Source organism: Manis pentadactyla, chromosome 6 (assembly GCF_030020395.1).
Source record: "Manis pentadactyla isolate mManPen7 chromosome 6, mManPen7.hap1, whole genome shotgun sequence".
NCBI classification, from domain to species: Eukaryota; Metazoa; Chordata; class Mammalia; order Pholidota; family Manidae; genus Manis; species Manis pentadactyla.
This window is the reverse complement of record NC_080024.1, coordinates 63,375,515-63,395,387: the sequence shown is the minus strand read 5'-3', so window position 1 is coordinate 63,395,387 and position 19,873 is coordinate 63,375,515. Positions and strand designations below refer to the sequence as shown.

The window sequence follows — 19,873 nt, the reverse complement described above, 5'->3', positions numbered from 1 at the left end:
ACAGGGTCTTCAGCTAAGTAATTCATTTGAGGTCAAATAGTAGAAAGCAGAGCTGTGATTTATCCTGGCTGTCTGTCTCCAAATTCCTAACTTTGAACCTCTGCTCAGATGAACAAAATGGAACTTGCATATTATGAAAGTCATTCAGGGTTCTACAGCTAGTGATGATTGGCATTAACAGACCTGGGTCTTGTGCCTTGCGTTCCTCATCTCATTGGAGATCTTCAGTGGAGATGTTTAGCTCTCATAGAAAAAGAATTCATGAAACTATAGGAAGGAGATAAAACAGAAATATTTCTGCCAATTAAAGAAAACAGTCCTCAAAAGAAGATAGTTTAAGAGAATTATAACCATAATTAGGATATTTTGTAGCAATTACAAATTTTTAATGAGGACTTTTTAAATATGTAAAGCGTTTTCTCATCCCAAGTAGAAAAAGTAGCCTATAAAATAGTAATGTTTTCAAGTCTGTATGAATGCGTGTATCTACATACAGGTATACATAATTGAATGTAAGTAGCAAGTTATATACATGCTTTTATGTGTGTATATATAATTGTATCTTTTTAAAATAGAAAATTTAGACTGAAATGCACTAAAATATTAGTAATGTTATCTCTAGGTAGTATAATTATGTGTAATTTTACTTTTTCTCCCATGCTTTTTAAATTTTCCCCCAAAAGATCAATATATGTTCATTTACCCCCTACCAGACAGCTTTATTTTTACTTTTTGACAGTTTTATTTGAGATGTAGTTTGCATACCACAAAATTCACTCATTTTAAATATGACATTTGATGATTGTTGTTAAATTTATAGAGGTCTGCACCCATCACCACAATCCAATTTTAGCACATTTCCACTGCTCTAAAAAGATTCCTCGGGCCCATTTGCAGTCACTTTCCATTCCCACCCCCTAGACCTAGCCAATCCCTGACCTGCTTTCTGTCTTTATAGACTTGCCTTTTCTGGACATTTTATATAAATGAAATCATAAAATTTGTGGTGTTTTCTGGTCTGGTTTGATTTTCTTTTAAAGAAAGAAAAATAATATTCTGTGGTTCTTTGCTTTTCCCATAGAAACTAAACAAAATCCTTCATTTCATTCCTCTTCATAACAGCATAATCATCCAATAGCTTCTCCTTTACTTGTGTAGTTTCTGACTAACAATCAAATCCCTTTCAGATCATAAGAATAATTTGTAGAACAGTAAAGGTATTTCTGACATTTCAAGGATCTCTTCTAGCTGGATTCCTCAAGTTTTCCTATTTTTACAATTAAAAAAAAACAATTTATAACCATTTTGTTCTTATCAACTTGTGTAGTCATTTTTGACATGCTTTTACTTTCATTCTATTGACAAAGGTGCAAAGGGCTTTGTTATAAGATAGACCCAAATCCAGTACAGGGTCCCCCACTCCAGGAGATGGGTCTTAAAAGCAAGGTACTGTCCTTTCTGGAGGCTCATTGTCTTAGTGAATACATTGAAGTTACTGGTACCTACCTCCAGGACTGAACTGGGGACATGTGTGGGCTCTGGGTGAGCTAATAATCACTAGTGCTCCTTTGAAAGGATGTTCTTTAAATAAGTCTTCAATTTCTATTTAGAGGATAGGCAGGGTCCCCACACAGTAAAACAAAGGCTTTGTAATTCCTCAGACCTGTGATCCTTAGAATGCATATTAGAGTTCTTGGGCTTTCACTCCCATCCAAGCAGTTCATTGACATCTTCCTCCAACCCAATCAACAGTCTCCCTGAAAGTACTGATAAAATAATTTTCTCTGTTTCATTACTTTTTCAAATATATTTGTCCCTTCTTGTGGAGGAGTCCTTCTAGCTCTTCAGAATATTCTGAAGGTTGAGATGACACAAGTAGATAACTCTACAGAATCCTAGGATTAAAGGTGGAGGAATAGGAAGGCAGATGGAAACCTCTTCCCAAAAACACATAAAAGAGGAAAATACAGCAAATGCAACTAGACCTGAAAATTACCTGAAGACTGTAGAACAGACCCCTTACACCTAGGGAAGAAGAGAGAATCATACCAAAAAGAGCGAGGCAGCAAAGCTGAGATCAAGTGGGACCCAAGCCCTTCCCACATCCCAGCTTAAGGTGGGAGAAAGAGGAATGGAGCAGAGATGGGGTAGGAGCCCAGGAGTGCAGTATACATGGCCCTGGAGATCTGCTCTGGGAGCACGAGCCTATATTACATTGGGTTCTGGTGATTATCAGGGCTGGACCCCAGGGGCAGGAAGAACACTCCGGGAGGCTGAGACTCCAGCCAGTGTGGAGGGAAGGCATGCTCCACCAGTATTGAGACCCAAAGCAGAGGCAGCAATTTGAAAAACTTGCCAGCAGTGGGAGGAGTACCAGAGTGGATGAGGGTTGGACAGACAGAACTCTCTCCTCAGAAGAAAAGGAACATAGAGCATACCTCCTCAGCCCTTCCTGGGCCCAACAGACCAGAAACTCTTGGGAGCCCAGATGCTCCATCACCCTTACTGGCAATGCAGCCCCAAGGCTCCTCCCTGTGTGCACTGTTGACAGACAACCCACTCGGCCCAGTGGCACCATCAGACTTTGATGCCTGGAAGGCAGAGGAGACTCTTTCAGCTTGCTTGGCTCCATTTCAGCCCAACTGGAGAGATCCCTGGAGGAGCCAGCCCCAAGAGCTCCTTCCTCCCTGTGAGTGTCCAAACCTGGTGCTGCACGTCAGATCAGGGTACATCGGGCCACACGCCCCATTAAATCTGCAGCCCTGCCATTGCTGCAGGCCAGGCAGGGGGCAGCCCCACCCACAGCAAGTGCAACAGAAATTCCTGAGCTGATCACAAGGGCAGAAGCTCAAGCAAACTTCCCACCAAGACTTAGACCACTACAGAAGCCAGGCAGAAAGGAGCCCTGTCCATGGCATGCCAACAGCTGGGGCTTCCACAGAACAGAACCAGGAACTAGAGAGCAAATAATCTTAAGCTTCTGGGCACAATAGCACACCTTCATCATAAATATATTACTCTTTAGACCAGAAAGTATAGCAGAGACATCTAATACAAAGGAAGAAACAGAATCCATGACAAAATGAGGCAGAGGAATTTGATCCAAACAAAACCATAAGATAGAGCACCAGAAAGAGGGATAAATGAAACAGAGATCACCAATCTTCTCAATAAATATTTCAAAATAAAAGTCATAAATATGCTCACAGATTTACAGAAAAGTATTCAAGATCTCAGGGAGGATTTCAACAAAGAGATAGAAAACCTGAAAAAGAGCCACTCAGAGCTAAAGAATACAGTCTTTGAAATGAAACATACAATGGAGGAATTTTAAAGTAGATTAGATTATGTAGACTAGACAGTAACTGAAATAGAAATTAGAGAATAAGAAAACAAAAAAGCTGAGAAACAGAGAGAAGAAAGGATCTCTAGGAAGAAAGAATAGTACGACTAATCCAAACAGATCAATTTTGCATAATAGGGGTACCAGAAAGAGAAGAGAAAGACAAACGAATAGAAATTCTCTTTAAGGAAATAACTGTAGAAAACTCCTCCAATCTGGGGAAGGAAATAGACACTCAGGTCATGGAAGCTCAGAGAACCCCTAACAAAAGGAACCCCAGGAAGACAACACCAAGACATATAATAATTAAAATGGATAAAGATCAAGGATAAGGAGAGAGTATTGAAAGAAACCAGAGAGAGAAAAAAGACTACTTATAAAGGAAATCCCATCAGGCTATCAGCAGACTTCTCAATAGAAACTCTACAGGCCAGAAGGAAGTGGTGTGATATATCTAATGTATGTACTGAAACAGAGGGGCCTCCAACCAAGAATCCTCTACCTGGCAAGATTATCATTTAAATTTGAAGCAGGGATTAAACAATTTCCAGATAAACAGAAATTGAAGGAATTGGCCACCACTAAGCCAATCTTACACAGTATGTTAAAGAGATTGTTGTGGATGGAAATGACTGTAAGGCTAAGTATATTTCACCAGTGCAAATAAACCCACAGTAAAAGTAGTAGACCAACTAATTACCAAGCAAGTATGAAATTAAAACAAGCAAAAAAAGCAAAATCAAGTGTACATAAAATCAGTCAAGGGATACACAAAAAGTGCAGATTACGACACCTAATATGAAAAATGTGGAGGAGGAAGAAGAGGGAAAGAAAGGTACCTTTGGAATGTACTGATTGAAGTACAGTAATTAACAATTTAAGATAGACTATTATACTGTGTCCTTGAACCTTTGGTAACCACAAAACTAAAGCCTACAAGTACACACATACAAAAATAAATAAATTTAAAAAAGAGAAATACAGTTACAACACTACAGAAAACCATCAGTAACAAGTGAAGAGTATAAGAGAGGAAAAAAAGAACAGAGAAGAGATATAAAAATAACCAGAAAACAATTAATAAAATGGCAATAAGTAAATATCTATCAATAATCACCTTAAATGTAAATGGATTAAATGCACCAATCAAAAGATGTAGAGTGGCAGAATGGATAAAAAAACAAGATCCATCTATATGCTGCCTACAGGAGACTCATTTCAGACCCAAAGACATACACAGACTAAAAGTGAAGGGATGGAAAAATATAGTTCATGCAAATAATAGGGAGAAAAAGCAGGAGTAGTAGTTCTTATATCAAGCAAAATAGATTTCAAAAGAAAGAAAGTAGCAAGAGACAAAGAAGGACATTATGTAATGATAAAGGGGTCACTCCAACAAGAGGATATAACTATTAAAAATATCGTACCCAATATAGGAGCACTTAAATATGTAAAACAGATACTAACAGAATTAGAGGAGGAAACAGATTGCAACACATTCATTTTAGGAGACTTTAACACCCTACTGACATCAATAGACAGATAAACCAGACAGAAAATAAATAAGGGAACAGAGGCACTGAACTATACATTAGATCAAATGGACTTAACAGACATCTACAGAACACTCCACCCAAAAGCAGCAGGATACATATTTTTCTCAAGAGAACATGGAACGTTTTCCAAAACAGATCACATACTAGGCCACAAGAAAAGCCTCAATAAATTAAAAAAGGTGGAAATTGTATAAAGCAGCTTCTCAGAATGGTATGAAACTGGACATAAATTACACAAAGAAAACAAAAAAGCCTACAAGCACATGAAGGCTAAACAACATGCTTCTAAATAATCAGTGGATCAATGACCAAATTAAAACAGAAATCAAGCAATACATGGAGACAAATGAAAACAAAAACACAACAGCCCGAAATCTGTGAGATGGGGCAAAGTCAGTTTAAGAGGAAAGCATATAGCAATACAGCCTTACCTCAAGAAACAAGAACAATCCCAAATAAACAGTCTAAAATCATAATGAAAGAAACTAGAAAAAGACTTAAAAAACCCAAAGTCAGAAGGAGGGACATAATTAAGATCAGAGCAGAAGTAAGTAAAATAGAGAAGAATAAAACAAGGGAAGTCTACACAGTATCTGACACCCAGTGGATGTTCAATAAATGGCAATTATTATTAGTATCATGGCCAATAACTATGGCAGCTCTGAGCCTCTGGTAATGACAGGTCATGTACAGTGTGTTTCCCTCTAGTTCCTTACCTATAAGCATTCTCTGAGTAAAGACATTTTGAGAAAGCATTTGGTGACTTTGAAAAGTTCTCAAGAGCTCTCTGATGCCTTTATAAATGAATCTTAATAAATATAGGATACCCATTTCCTCATACAGACCTCTATCCTACAAAAAGCGACAACAGAATTACCTTTGGTAATCTTTGTATAGTATAACATTTAAAATATTATTTATCTTAAGCATGATAGAAGTGGGCAGGATGGAGGTCATCTGGGGGACAAGCACTGAGTGGGGAAGTGTTGCTGAGGAAACATGGTGACAAGTCTGTAACTAGATTCTGGCTAGTGAGCAGAGGGGGAAAGGCCTATTCTTGGGAGGAGTGTTATTAAGACGAAAGCATCCCGGAACATACCTTGTGTTTCAACCTCTCCAGTGTCCTTGAACCTCCTAGGAGCAGGGGAGCGAGGCGAGGGAAAACAAAGCGAGGTGAGCGATGCGTCTCTTTACTCACTGTCTATAGTATGCACATCATAAATATCAAAGCAGCTCTCCGTAGTAGTCTGCAAGATTTAAGCTGTCCCCAAATTCCTAAACAGCAATTAGAACATAATGTGATTCTTGGCAGAGTGTAACAGAACAACTTGTAGGCATAAAATTTGTTGTGCACACCTAGCAGGCAGGCGGTAGTGACAGCTCATTCAACACTCCAGCCATGAAAAGAACCCTCTGTGGGGCCAAGCATCCAAGTTAAACCAAGTGCCTCGGGATCTTGGTCCTCAGTCACCAAACCTCAGATCTGCCTGTGGCCCCACTACTCCTTGTTCCTAATTGTGTTTCATCATGCAGCCCAAGTAGGCCCGAGGTTCAAGGTCAGACTTCAGTTTGTCAGGCCCTCAGTGGTCTCCGTCACTGTTTCGGGCCCCTCCCTGTTTCCAACCATGCCTGCACTGCCGCTGCATTCCATCCCGGCCCTTCCACACCCTTTAGGAGAAACTGCTCGGGACTGTGCTCAGTACCCATCCCAAGCCATGGTAGCCTCTTCTCCATCCCGTTTTAAAGAGGAAACAGGAAGGGTGAGCAAGAAACTGCCAGCAAGTTTGACAGCTGCTGAGGAAGATTAATGGGTTTCTAAGGCAACAGAGAAGCAGCAGCCATTTTAGTGGCATTTGCTGTGTGAAAATCATATAGACCCCGACACCCCCTTCCATCCCCCAAACCGGGGCCCATTCCTCCCCCCACGCTTCAGAGGCCCGAGGTGAGGGGTGTGGCCCAGGCCCTCCAGAGACGCAGCGCCCTCTTGCCGCAGGTGGCCCGCCACCCCGCGTCGCCAACTAGCTCCCTCCCCGCAGCGGGCGGGCCGCGGGACTCCCCACCCTCGGGCGCCGCAGTGCAGCGCGGCGGGCAGCACGGGACTCCCCCGGTCCCCGCGTTGCGGGCCCCCCGCCCGGCAGGCCGCGAGAGCCCGCAGGGAGGGCGGAGGGCGGAGGGCGGGCCCGTCGCGGCCGCGCGGGTCGCGAGCGGCCGGTGGGGAGCGGGTCGGCGCTGCTGGCGAGGCGGAGGCGCAGCCAGCGCGGGAGGTCGCCGCGGCCGGGGGGCCCGCACGCCGCTGCCCACCATGGTTGCTGCGCACACTGCCCATTCTTCCTCCTCGGCCGAGTGGATCGCCTGCCTGGATAAAAGGTAGCTCGGCGAGGGCCCCGCGCGGCCGCGGCTCTGCACCTTTGCCCCTGCTCGGAGTCCGCCGGGGGCACGGCCGCCGCGCGCCGCAGCCCCACACCTGGGCGCCGCCGCCAGGGCTGCGGGAAGACGGTCCCCTGCGGGGGAGGGGGCTGGGGCCCTCGTCCGGGTTGAAGGGGACACAGACACCTGCCTCTCGCGGGGCTCCACCTGCGCGAGATTTTTACACGTGGAGGAGAAAAGGTAGCGCGGTGTTTGTGGGGGGCACCACCTCTCCTGTCCCCACCTTCGCATTCCCTGCGCCCCCCACCCACCCGCGACTCCAGGCGCGGCTCTTCGGTGGGGGCTGATTGTCTCTTGGCATCACGGGACAGAAGAATTGATTCATACCCTCTTCCGGTTGTTCAGACCTTGGGGGTAAATGTAATTTAAGTTTTCAAGAGAGGTGGGGGGAGAGGCAGGTGCAGAGTAATATTCTTTTTTTGTTCCCGAAAGCCAAGTGTGAGGGACCCAGCGGAGCTGTCAAGTGCCTTGATGAAAATTTCAGCTTCTGCCCCCGCAGTCGCTTGCTCAAGGTCTGTGGTAGGAAGGTCACGGGGGCGCTTCTTTCCTCCTAATAACTGCTCCCCCGGAGAAGACCCTTACTCTAAAAAAATTAAAACCTTAAAGCCTTGTAACTGCCGTCGAAAGCCCTATATAGGGAGATTGTTGCGTGTAACTGCGGACTGCAGTTGTTTCCGGGCTCTGACAGCATAATTTTCTGTTTGTCCAGATTGTGGGTTTAGCAGTAAACAGTACACAGTATGTTAGCAATTACAGTTTATTACCCTGATTAAAAGGTGATGCATCTGAACTTTCAAGAGCGAGAATCTTGCAGAGTAAACTGCCTCTGAATTTCTGAGTTTAATGCAGCAGGGCAGTGATTCATGTCTTGCAGCTATCTGCATGACAGCTCTGTTTGCATTTGTGTGAAATATTTTGCGCTCTGCCATATTGAAATTCTTACAATTAGCAGATTCGTAACCAGATTAAACTTGAAAATCTCAAGTGTGACATGCTCTGCATACTTTATTATAGGCCTTTGTTGAAGGAGATTAAGTATTTTGAGAAAAGCTAAATGTGGCTCATTTGAAAAATTAATATATCTGAGTAATAATCTACTTTCAATTACCATACAGTAGCAAGATTTTTTGGCAGGCAGTGCCCTATTTATGAAAATGATTTTTACTAATATTAGAAGAGTTGCATGCAATAAAATGTAAGAAAACTGAAGTGATGGTTAAATCATACAGAATTATGAAGAGGAATTACGAGCATATTTAAATGAAGAGCCTGTTAATGTGATAAGTAATCTAAATTTAATACTTTAGGAAAGATGAATTATGAAATAAGAGAAAATCAAGCTCTTGTACATAACCAATAAATAGTGCTAACTCCAAAGTGAATTTTTTAGATAGTAGATTACATATTTCTGTTTGCAGAAATGCATGGCCTGCCATTTTTTGAACATTCAATAATTCACTGGAAACCCTTCAGTCAATAAGTACTTACGGCAAAATCATAGAGCAACACTAACACCAGTGGGATATATTTGTTTCTTTCTTTTCATAATGTGTATCTGCCCAACGGATTTTGTCTGAAATGGATACTTAGAACATAGTGCCACAATCTAATACCATCATTCATAATAGGGAGAAAAATCTACTGGGGGATGAAAAAACATCCCTTCAAAAATACTGAGCCTAGTGTTTGTGGCAAGCAGGAGAGTGGACAGATCAATAAGTTGAGGGCTTTAGGCCCAGAGCTGTCACCAGCTCTGATCTTGAACATGCCACTTTGAATTCTTTAAGTATTTGAAAAATAAGGATAGAGCTATGGTATCTGTCTTACCAAGGTTTGGTGGACCAAATGGAAACAAAACAAAACAGGAAAGTACTCTGAATTGTGAGGTGACATGTAAATATCTTATTTTGTGGTGTTAAGAGAACCTTGCATTTCCAGTGTTAATGCTAGAATACCTTTGAAAAACAGTTTAAGAGTAGCAATCTCATTGTAAGATGGCCTTGGGATACTTGTTTTGAAGTTGCATCTGTACTTAGACTGTCCATTAATTTTTTGGGGGAGAAGGAAGATGAAAGGTGCTGATGGAAGTGGGCTGGGGAAGCGCCATGAAGTCACTCTTTAGTGGGACACCGACTTCGGTATTTCCAGGAAATGCAATCTGACACCCTGCTGCAGGCACTGTGTTGGGCACTGGGATGCAAGCAAAAAGATTAGAGTTGCTGTTGACCTGTGGGGTGGGACAGCTACATAAACAACTAACCACATGCAGTGGTAAGTGCTTTCATGGAGACGTGTGAAGTACTTTAGGAATGCAAAGGAGAGTGGTCAGCTCTGCCAGGCAGGGATGGTCCCCACAGTTTCCTTCCTGAACTTTGGAGGTTGAGAGAAATCTTATCAGGCAGAGAATTTGGGCTGGGCAAGCCAGGCAGAGGGAACAATGTGAGCAAAAACACACAGGTGTGGCATATAAATATGCTAATTTCCTCCCAGCCACAGATTCTTCCTGTGACCAAATCTAGAGGATAGGAATGTATGCTGTTTTTCTAAAACTTTTGAGTATGGATATTTTAAAGCATACACACACAAAAAAGAGGGAATGGAGCAGCCAACCCCTATCTACTATTTGGTGATAAGATGCTGGGACCTTTTCCATAGCTAGGAAATGTAGTTTGGATATAAGCTTCATGCAAATGACCACTGTTGGAGACAGCTAGAGAAAGGGAACCAGGAGTTGGAAATAAATAGGGGAGTTAAAGTAGAAAGTCTGCAGGAGTAAAGTACACAGTGAAAATTGAAACAAACTAGAACAAGGAAAATAAAGCCTTAGAAAAGTTTGTTAGGTGAGCAGAGCAAGTTGTCATAGACAGGCAATGCTATATAAACTGTCACATGGGGAGGGGATTGAAAAATATGTAGATATGTGGGTTATGTTAAAGAAAGGAAATCTAAAGTTTTATATGTGTCAAGCATCCACTTTCTTGGACTCTGGTAGGACCAAGGAAATGATAGTATATGGATACTGATCTTAAAATCAGAGAGACATTGAGTATTTGGATGGATAAAAAGACATTGAAAAGTGTATTGGCAGATACATATTGTTAAAGCAAAACAAACCACTGTCTCATTGACCTCACAGTTTTATCTGAACAGAGATGGTAACTAGAAATGTAGTGCATCATACCCACTATTTGTGATTTAAAATATGTAAAATGTCTTTTTTCTTTTTAGTGTGCTATTGTTTAATTTTAGTGAAAATATTTTTCCTGTAAGATTTTAAGTTTGAATTAAAGAATCACTTATAAGTCATAATTCTCATGGTTGGTAAGGGAGTTACGAAGGGGCCACACATATTCACGTATGTGTAGTAAAATTGCTGGTATTCATCACGACTAAGCAGCAGTTGGCAAACGATGGCATGTGGGCCAGATCTGGCAGCTGCCTGGTGTCTCCTGAGCTAAGAATGGTTTTTACATTTCTGAATGGTTGGAAATAAACCAAAAGAAGATTAATGTTTCATGAACCATGAAACGTACATGAAATTCAAATTTCAATGCCCATAAACCAAGTTTTATTGGAACACAGACACACTCATTTGGTTACATGTTGTCTATGGCTGCTTTCACAGCACAGTGGCAGAGACAAGTAGCTGCAAAGTAGAGTGTGTGGCCCACATAGTTTGAAGTATTTACTATGCAGAACTTTGAAGAAAAGTGTGCCATCTCTGTCAGAGATCAAAGACTAAGTGATAGCGAAACCACTGGAGATGAAAGTAATTGTCTTCATCTAGGACAGAGGTCACAACGTTTGGTTTTCTTGTTTTGCAGTTAGGAAGTGTAGCTTGGAAGGGAGGTCTTCAGTTGATTGATTTATTGGGATCTGTGGTGATCACAGGCCAAAGCAGAAAATGAAGTTAACATGGTATATGGATGGGTAAAAAAGGTGATCATCTTTCAGCACAGCTTAGGAATTTTAGAAATCGTTAATGTCTCATCTTAAAAATGCCTCTTACATAGTGTCATTGCATTTGATTTAATCCCCAAATAGATGTTAACTATTTTGATGTGATTGAATGAAAGTGAAAGAAAGCAAGTAACAAATCTGTTAAAAACCGAAATGCTTTGTAGCAGACATGGTGAGAGAGGACAACTCAGATACCAAAGAAGCATCAAACACAATCCCACCCTTGAGGAATAGAAAAGATCAAAGAAGCATGTAGAGCAGAAGGCTGTGACTGGGGAAGGCTGGTGTCTACCCAGGCAGGTCCCAAGGGGTGACATTTCCATGGTGAATTCTCAGGCTTCAGGCTGGTCTTGCAATCTCAGAATCCTGATTTGTGAGCACATCACGAATTAATACATTTTTTCAGGGACAGGTATACAGACACCAGACTCTCAGAGACTGTAAAAACCAGAAAGACAACTCATTAATTTGAAAATAGTATCAGAGAAGTAGTCACTCACATCCTTTGGGTAATGTATTTCTCCCCTAGGGAAGCTGTATGGGGAGTCCAGTTGTTACCAAAAGTCCATGTTGTGCATGTACAATGAGAAGCAAACCTACCAGGAGATCAGGAAACTTAACTCCTGGCCAGATCATTCTCTTCCTAGAGTGACACAGTCCAGGAATTGAATTATAATCAGAAAATAGTTCTGGGAATCCTTCAGGATAGCTTGGCCATCACCTCTTCCAGTTAGATGACCATTATATAGCACACTTTGTCCAACACTAATAACACAGGTCAGACTCCATCGCAATTGCTTATTTACTTCTCTTTTTATATCACACTTGACGTCAGTTATTGTATTTTATTCATCATTTAATCGCCAGCTTCAGTGCAGTGCCCTGGTGGTGGAAGGTGCTTCTGGGATCAGAGTGAGACGCCCAGATGCATTCCCCTGGTCAAGGCTGGAGTGCCCTCAGCAGTCTTGTAGGCAAGCCCTTTCAGGGGCCCCATTTGCCTCAGCAAGGGCTTGGGTGGACATCGTCAGCATCTGTCTCTGCAGCTCCTTCTGTTTCCTCGGCTGATGTGAATACTGTTTTTTAAAAAATGACATTGTACAGCCCTATTCTAATCTATTCAAAAAAACTTACTATGGAAAATTTCAAATATATAAAAAGAAGAGAGAATAGTATAATAATTCTCGTATTGCCCCTTCCTTTCCAGCAATCATGGAACTCACAGCAATCTTGTTTTATTTATACCCCTGTTCATTCTTCTCTACCCCCAGGGTTTTGATGCAAGTCCCAGGCATAATATTATTTCATCTGTAAAGGTTTCAGTATATATCTCTAAAAGATAAGGAATCTTTATAAGGAAAACAGCACCATTATCACACATTTAAAAATGTGATATTAGTTCCCTAATATAACCAAATATCCACTTAGTGTTCAAATTTCCCCATGTATCTCATAACTTTTTCTTTTTTGCAATTTCATTTTGTATTAGGATCCAAATAAGTTGTATTTAGCTGATACGTCTGTAAGTCTTTTAAAGTTTCTGGTTTCTCCATCTCTCTTTTTCTTGCTTGTAATAAATTTGTTGAAGAAACAGGTATTTTTTTTCATAGTTTGAATTTTAATTATATTTGTATGGTGTCTTTGAATATGTTTCCTGTAAGTTGGTATTGTATCAGAGCTTGATTAGGTTTACATATGTTTTTTTTTGGCAATACTTTACAGAAGTGTTATATACTTGCACCATGAGGCACATAATGTTAAGTGATCTGTTTTTGTGATGTTAGCAATGCATTTTTTTAAAGTCTAATGCTTGCAGCTATTTTACCTGCAACTTCTTGGGGCACATCTCGTTGTAGCCACAAATATATGGGAGCACATGGCACATATATATATAGTAATTGGAGGACAACACAACCTAATACATAATCAGGGTTAAATTCTGTGGTGCTAATTTTACCTGCTTTAAGATGTTAGGAAAAGAAAGGTTCAGCCAGAGCTGGTGTCCCTTGGACTGGAGGCATATGAAGGATGGTGTGTCCATAGGGCAATGCTCCTGAGAGGAAGGTGCCTGGTGCACCAGACCGTTGGCCCTGCAGTCTGGTCTCCTGATGCATGCAGACTGTCATTATTTGTAAAATTTCATTTAGTACTTTCTTCATAAGAGAAAGCCTGGGAGCGTCAAATTTCTGCTCCATTTAATCCCACACACAAGCTTCCCGTAGAAGCAGTCTTTGTGTCTGTCCTGATTAACCAACCACCCCACCTGCAAAGCCCAAAAGAGTCTTCAGCAGAGGAGTGGTGCTCGGCAAAGCAAATTCTGCTTCCTTGTGCTCAGTCTGGGTCCTCCTGCATGGAATGCTGGCTCATCCGATGAGGGTGAGACTGACAGATCTCTTTTAGTCTGAATTTCCTATAAACTTCCTATGAATTTATAGGATTTCATAGCCCTTCTGTAGTAGCTTCTTATTCTCCTGGATCACCTTTCCTAACCCAGGGCAGCTAGTTTCTCTTTAGTCAGCCAGACTTGTGGAGGAAATTACATCCTCATTTGAGAGCCAAACACAGACATATGTCTTAAAGGTGGTATAACCCTTCTTTGTTGTAAAGTGGGGGCAAGGGTGTATTCTCAAGGAGGAATGTTGGTGCCACTCTGACATGTAGACAAGTGGTGGTCAGATACCATGGGTTACGCCACAGAGCATGGCCCCTTTCATTTTTACTATGGAAATAAAGGAACATGTATTAATTGTACTGAAGCAATCTTAAAATGAGTAATATAATCTGAAAATTCTTTCATGAAATAAAATTGTAAAATGTAGGCATATTAAATAAGATGACTTGCTCTATAGGAGTATAAATTGGGTTTAAAGTTTAAGAACTTCTCTTTTATTTAATTAAATGGGGAAATAATTTTAAAAGGCCCTTAGAAAAGGCTTAATTGTTGGAAATGTTGAAAACAATTAGATGTTGGTGGGAAGCAGACATTACTTGGAGCTTAATCATTTGATTCTTGGTATTGCATTAGAAATTTCAATTCTTTTTAAACCTGAAATGAAGGCATTAATTTCTTGCCTGGTCTTCAGGCTATCACAGACTTGTTCTTTTAGTCATTTATTGGTTACTTGTTGAACATGCTACAGAAAAAGTTGAGTTCTTGAATCTTGTACATTTTCTTTATTAACTTTTTAAAACAAACTTGGGCTATAGGAAGTCCTATCTTCAGTGTCCTTTGCCACTCTTTTGTCACTCTTTTACCTGTCTCCTTCTCCATATGTCATGTTCTCTTTCTCCTTCTTCAACCCAAATGTGCTATAGGAAAAGGAGCTGGCCCTAGTCATCTTTCCTACTGTTCATTCATTCATTCAGAGATTTTACTCTCTGCTTTACATGTGCCATTCATTCTTGCTGGGGACAGGTTAGTAAGAAAAACTGACAAGGCCCCTGACCTCATGGATTTAAATACTAACTGGGAAGACATTAATTCAGTCAATTCTGCAAAAAACACTATTGAGTACCTATGAGGTGCCAAATACTATTCCAGGTGGTATGGAATACAGTGGTGAACAAACAGGAAAAGTTAGGTGGTACTAAATGCTATGAGGCCAAAGGTAAGAGGATGTGAAGAGATGGAGTAGGAGAGACAGGCAGTTCTGTACCTCAGTGTCAGGTAAGGGTACAAGCAGTGAAGGAAAACAAAGCAAGGGAAAGGGGAAGAAACTCAGAGGTGTTGCTATCTTAGAGATCAGACCTTTCTGCAGAAGTAATATTTGATCAAAGACCTTGAATGAACTGAGAGGCCACCTAGTATGAATTTAAATCAGTGTAATCCACACTCTACTAAACAGGCAAGTGAGGTATTTTAGAGAACATGGGTCAGGCCAGTGTCCTTATCACAGGCAAGTGAGGTATTTTAGAGAACATGGGTCAGGCTAGTGTCTGTGATAAGGACACAAGCTGAATAAATAGGGTACCCCCCTTTTTTTTGAGTAACAAGGCCTTTCTTGAGAAAGTCCCTAGAATATATTATTGCTCTTGTTGGTGCAATAGAAAAAGGTTATTTCAGAAAACGGTGAAAGGGATATATTTGGAAATTTTGGTTTATCCTTTAAGTATTATTTAAAGATACTTAAAATAATGTTCATGTTAGTTTTTCTTTATAATAGTTTTTGAGGAAAAAGAAAGCTACCTCTAGAGAATTGATGAGTGTTATACAGATCAGAAAAAGTACCATCAGTCAAATGATGTTAAAAAGATATTGTGTTTGCTTTTGACTGTGGTTGCTGATAGCTGACGGATTGTGGTATCAATATCTCCATCAGGCTGGTAGACTTCTGGGTTTCATATTTAGTCAGTTTAGTTTTATCAGTAATGAATCTGTTTGGTACTTCTGTGGGGTCAGTGTTCTTAAGATAGTCCCCTCAGACAAATGTACCAGTGCAAAAAAATGGTCCTGGTTACCTGGAAACCCCAACATGTTCTCATTTTGAGGATTTGTTGATACCTTAAGTAACTTTTCTTTCATCATTCTACCCTCTGTCTTTTGATAATGTTTTTATATTGAATTCTTATAATATTTTCCTCTCAACAAATTAAATGTTATGGCAATATGTTTGTAAACTATTTCATATAAAAAACTGAAGACAACTTTACAGTAGTCTCTGTGGTGATATTAAGGAACCATGTGTGCAGCGGACTCATTTTGCATATTCCCTGGTGGTATTTAAAGATCTGATTTGTAGAGTTAGAGTTACGTAGTTTTACATTTTATTTACTGAAAATAATTTAAATGCTTAGACAAGGAGTCCTGTTTAATTGTTCAGATCATCAGATCATAAACAAGGGAGCTCTCTATTGATAGAAAACAGTGCAGTTACAGAAAATAGCAATGGGACCATATAATAAGCCAGATCTCGGAAGCATTGCCAAACCTGGATGCCAACAGGTTGAATGAGAATAGAATACAATTTTAGTGTGCTCTTCCATCTCCTTGTGCTGGACATTTATCAGCTTGTGAATGTGCTTATCTTTTCCTCAATTGAATTTTACATTATCTCTGCTGCTTTGCTTCCTACCTTTTCAGCACTTTATTGGATATTTATCTTAACAATGTTGAAGGTTCACTTTAGAACTCAATACTCAACAGGTTATGGATATCAAAGTAAAGCACATTAAAAAAAACTCTTTGTGTTTAGATGACTAATATTATCTTTTGTCGCTACTGTTAGAAATCCTAGCCCTAAATACCCACAAGAAAAATGGCAAATTTTTCCCTACTGCTCCTCAGAGGAGCTTACAGAAATCAAAAGTGGTTACTACTTAAGCCTGGTACTGTTCTGTATTATATGAAAGAGATTCAAAAGTAGTCAAATAGCAAACTTGAAATCATTTTCAAATATGTATGTTTTATTCATCACTTTTAGGGAAAGAGTATAAGTATTAGGGAGCAGAAAAAGTGAACATTAATAAAATAAAACAATAGGATGGAATGAGTTTTAAAATGCTGGAAAATGATCCAAAAGCAAGCTTCTCTTCTTTCCATTTTAGTTGAGCTAACTTTGATTTTCTTTTACTTACTGAGTTTCCTTTTGAATTTATTGATTTTACTATTGAATTTTGTCATCCAATTCTGCTTCACAAGAATGCCTGTACAAATAGAATAGCATTTAAATCTATTTCTTTTGGATCTGGGCAAGAAACTAGGCATACAGTTGATTTTATGTGCTGAACTCTACTTACTTCTGTAATTATAGCAGAAACTTCATTAATGGGAGGTTTATCTCCTAGGATTATTCTGAAGGAATTCAAAGAGATTTTTAAAAATGAAAATGAGTAATGAAAGAAATTATAGGGGACAGGGAAAACATAAAAAGAAAAAAGCACTGATGTTTAGATGCTGAAACAGTTATCTGGGACACCAGCAAGGTTCCTTAGCGCCGTATGTGCCACCGCTGCCACCGCCACCTCCCTTTCTCTTCCCTTGGTTTGTGAGAGCTGTTGCTGGCTTGCAGCTGAGTGCTGACAATACACACACACACACCCTGCTTCTTTCTGAGAGTGTTCCTTGATGACATGTATTGACATATCTTTCTTCATGCCTCTTGAAATGAACATTATAGGGTGGTCATTTCATAGGTTAATAAAAATTCTTTGTGAATGTAATTTTTATTAGCTGAAATCGTGTGGATCATATGGCATAAGTTTTTCCTCATTGGACAATTAAAGACATTTAAAAATGATTGCTCTTGTTATCAGTCATGTTATAACATTCTACATTAAATTTTTCTTATGTTTTAGATTACTTTCTTAGGTTAGAGATAGCCATGAACTAAATTAAGTAACATGTGAAGAGATTTAAGATTTTTGATACATATTTTCAAATTAATTTTCAGGAAGACAGTAAGATAGCTGCTGTTATCCGTATTTTACAAATGAGGAAACTGAGGTTTAGAAAAGTTAACTTATTTGCCCAGGCTCACACAGCTGGTAAGTGCCAGGGACCAATATGGGATGGAACTCTATTCCCTTTGTGCTCTAATGTGTTTGCAGTTTGTTCTTTGTAATATTAGTAGATAGCGCAAGGAAAAAAGGACTCATGATAAAAAAAAATTTGAAACATTTCAATTTAAAATTAAGTAAGTTCTTTTTAAAAGGCCTCAGAGCCCTGGGCATCACCAGAAAGATTATCTTTGGCTGCAGAACGCTGGAGAACTCCATGCTCCAATGCCCCTCCCTGCAGCCCTTTGCTCTCTCACTGCATTCTGTCTCACCTCTCTGTGCACCCTTCGGAGACCTTAAGAACCCTGGGGTTGCCAGGACGAGAGTCTCTTCTCTTACCCTTAGCACTGCTCTTCCCACTGTGAGTGATCTTCCAGGCCATGCACAGAGCCATTGTCAACCCAAGTGATTTGCCCAGGTATCCCCAGTGGATGATTTCTGATCTCCTCTGTCCAGTCTCTTTGCGTTGATATTTCTCCCCTGAGCTCTATCTTCTATCTCTTTTGGAGGCCAATCTCTGAACAGGATGAACAGAACGACACCTTGACCCACATCTGAAGGTGGGCACAGAAGGTAGAACCCTGTACTTCTCTGCCTTGTATCTGCTTCTGCAGAGCCTGACAGTCACAGACTTCCCAACCATTGATAAAGTAATTTGAGCTAATGTGTTAAAGAAGTTAATGTGCTATCCATCATGGAAATGTTTATATTTTAATAAAGGATTCTTAGCAATGTCAAAATTTTAACCCAGAGGAAATCAGGATGAAACTCACACAATGAGAATATATGTCTCAGGGCTTTTCTAGGTCACATCCTCCACACGTGCACCTTCCAAAGTAGCCCTGACTCTAGCACACCTACAAAGGATATGCCATTTCTCTAGCATTTTGGCCAATTAAATATTTTCTGCACATGGTTTCTAATAAGAATCTCATGTTACCCAGAGTGCTGAAAATCTGCTGAAATCTTCAAGTTGATCAGGCCGCTCTGTTTTAGATCACAAGATTAATTTCTGGATGCTCAACAATAAACAAATGGCTATGCCAGGGTAGTTATTTATAGTGAGTCTTTTGTTATCCAGCATCATAGAGATGTTAATGTCATACAAATTTATCCCAATTAATCCTCCAAACTTGATATAATTTAACAATACTGGTAGAGGAAAGTATTTAATGGTATTTATAAGTAGTATTTAATATGATTGCTTTTCTAAAGCATACTGAATATCATTTTTCTTTTACTTAATGATGGAGGCTCAGTGTCCTGAACATAAAGTAGTGTCCTGGGTTACAGTATGGTGATTTTGAAGTATACGGATGATCTGTTTCAACACCAGATGCTCCCAGTGTTGCTTTTTTTTTTTTTTAAGTTCTGCTTTTGTTTTATTTGCCTGTCTCTTCCTTATTGCCCAGAAACTGTCACTGCTTGCTTGCTGTCTCCCAGGTGTCTGTTCTGTCTCCTCTTGCACAACTTGAATATCCTGCTTCTAATCCTTTGTACTTAGAAACCAGGTTGAGCAAGCTTATGGTGTTGTATGTATAATATGAGTACATGCATTTTGCCCCTAACGATTTCTCTTTTGAGTAGTGTATGAATTTCAGAGTTTAGTATTTTAATGCCTTCATCTTGGTTACACAAAGCCTTTTAAATTAACTGACATCTATGGTTTTTGTTCTTAGTAGCTGAAATTTCAGATAAATATTCTCTGAATAGTTGAGGCATTACTATAATGAGATTAATTCCTTTACTCAACTAATATTTACTGAATGTTTAGAAAACACCTTCTTGCTTAGGATTCTCCAGTGAGCAAAACAGAAGATCCCTGTTCTCCTAGAGCATACATTCTAAGAGGACAATAGATAACATTCTAAGAGGAAATAGATAAAAGACCATAGGTGTAATACACAAATATGTTACAGGTTATGTTTGAAAGTAATATGTGTTATGGAAAAAAAAACCCAAACAAAACAAGTAGAGCTCAGTGAGAAATCAGGAGGGATAGTGGGAATGGTGAAGATTGTAATATTAAATAAACCAGTCAGAATATGTTCACTGGGAAAGTGTGATTTAAGCAGAGGTGAGGGAATTAGCCAAG

The 19,873-nt window shown here is 40.0% G+C and overlaps 1 protein-coding gene across 8 annotated transcripts in view; it reads left to right on the top strand.

The window, feature by feature from the left end:
* Positions 1–6,893: 6,893 nt before the first annotated feature.
* Positions 6,894–19,873, top strand: part of RAPGEF4 (Rap guanine nucleotide exchange factor 4) — a 312,049-nt gene continuing 299,069 nt past the window's right edge. For 2 of the 8 annotated variants that reach the window (XR_005023015.2, XM_057503902.1), the window contains exon 1: positions 6,894–7,266. Coding sequence is in view for 5 of the 8 variants with exons in the window: in XM_057503902.1 (XP_057359885.1) it covers positions 7,202–7,266 (65 nt within the window). In the remaining 3 variants the exon portion in view is untranslated. Of the gene's footprint in view, positions 7,267–12,160; positions 12,258–19,873 lie in introns of those variants that run through there. The other 6 variants (XR_008998260.1, XM_036876921.2, XM_036876919.2 and 3 more) reach the window with 4 other exon arrangements.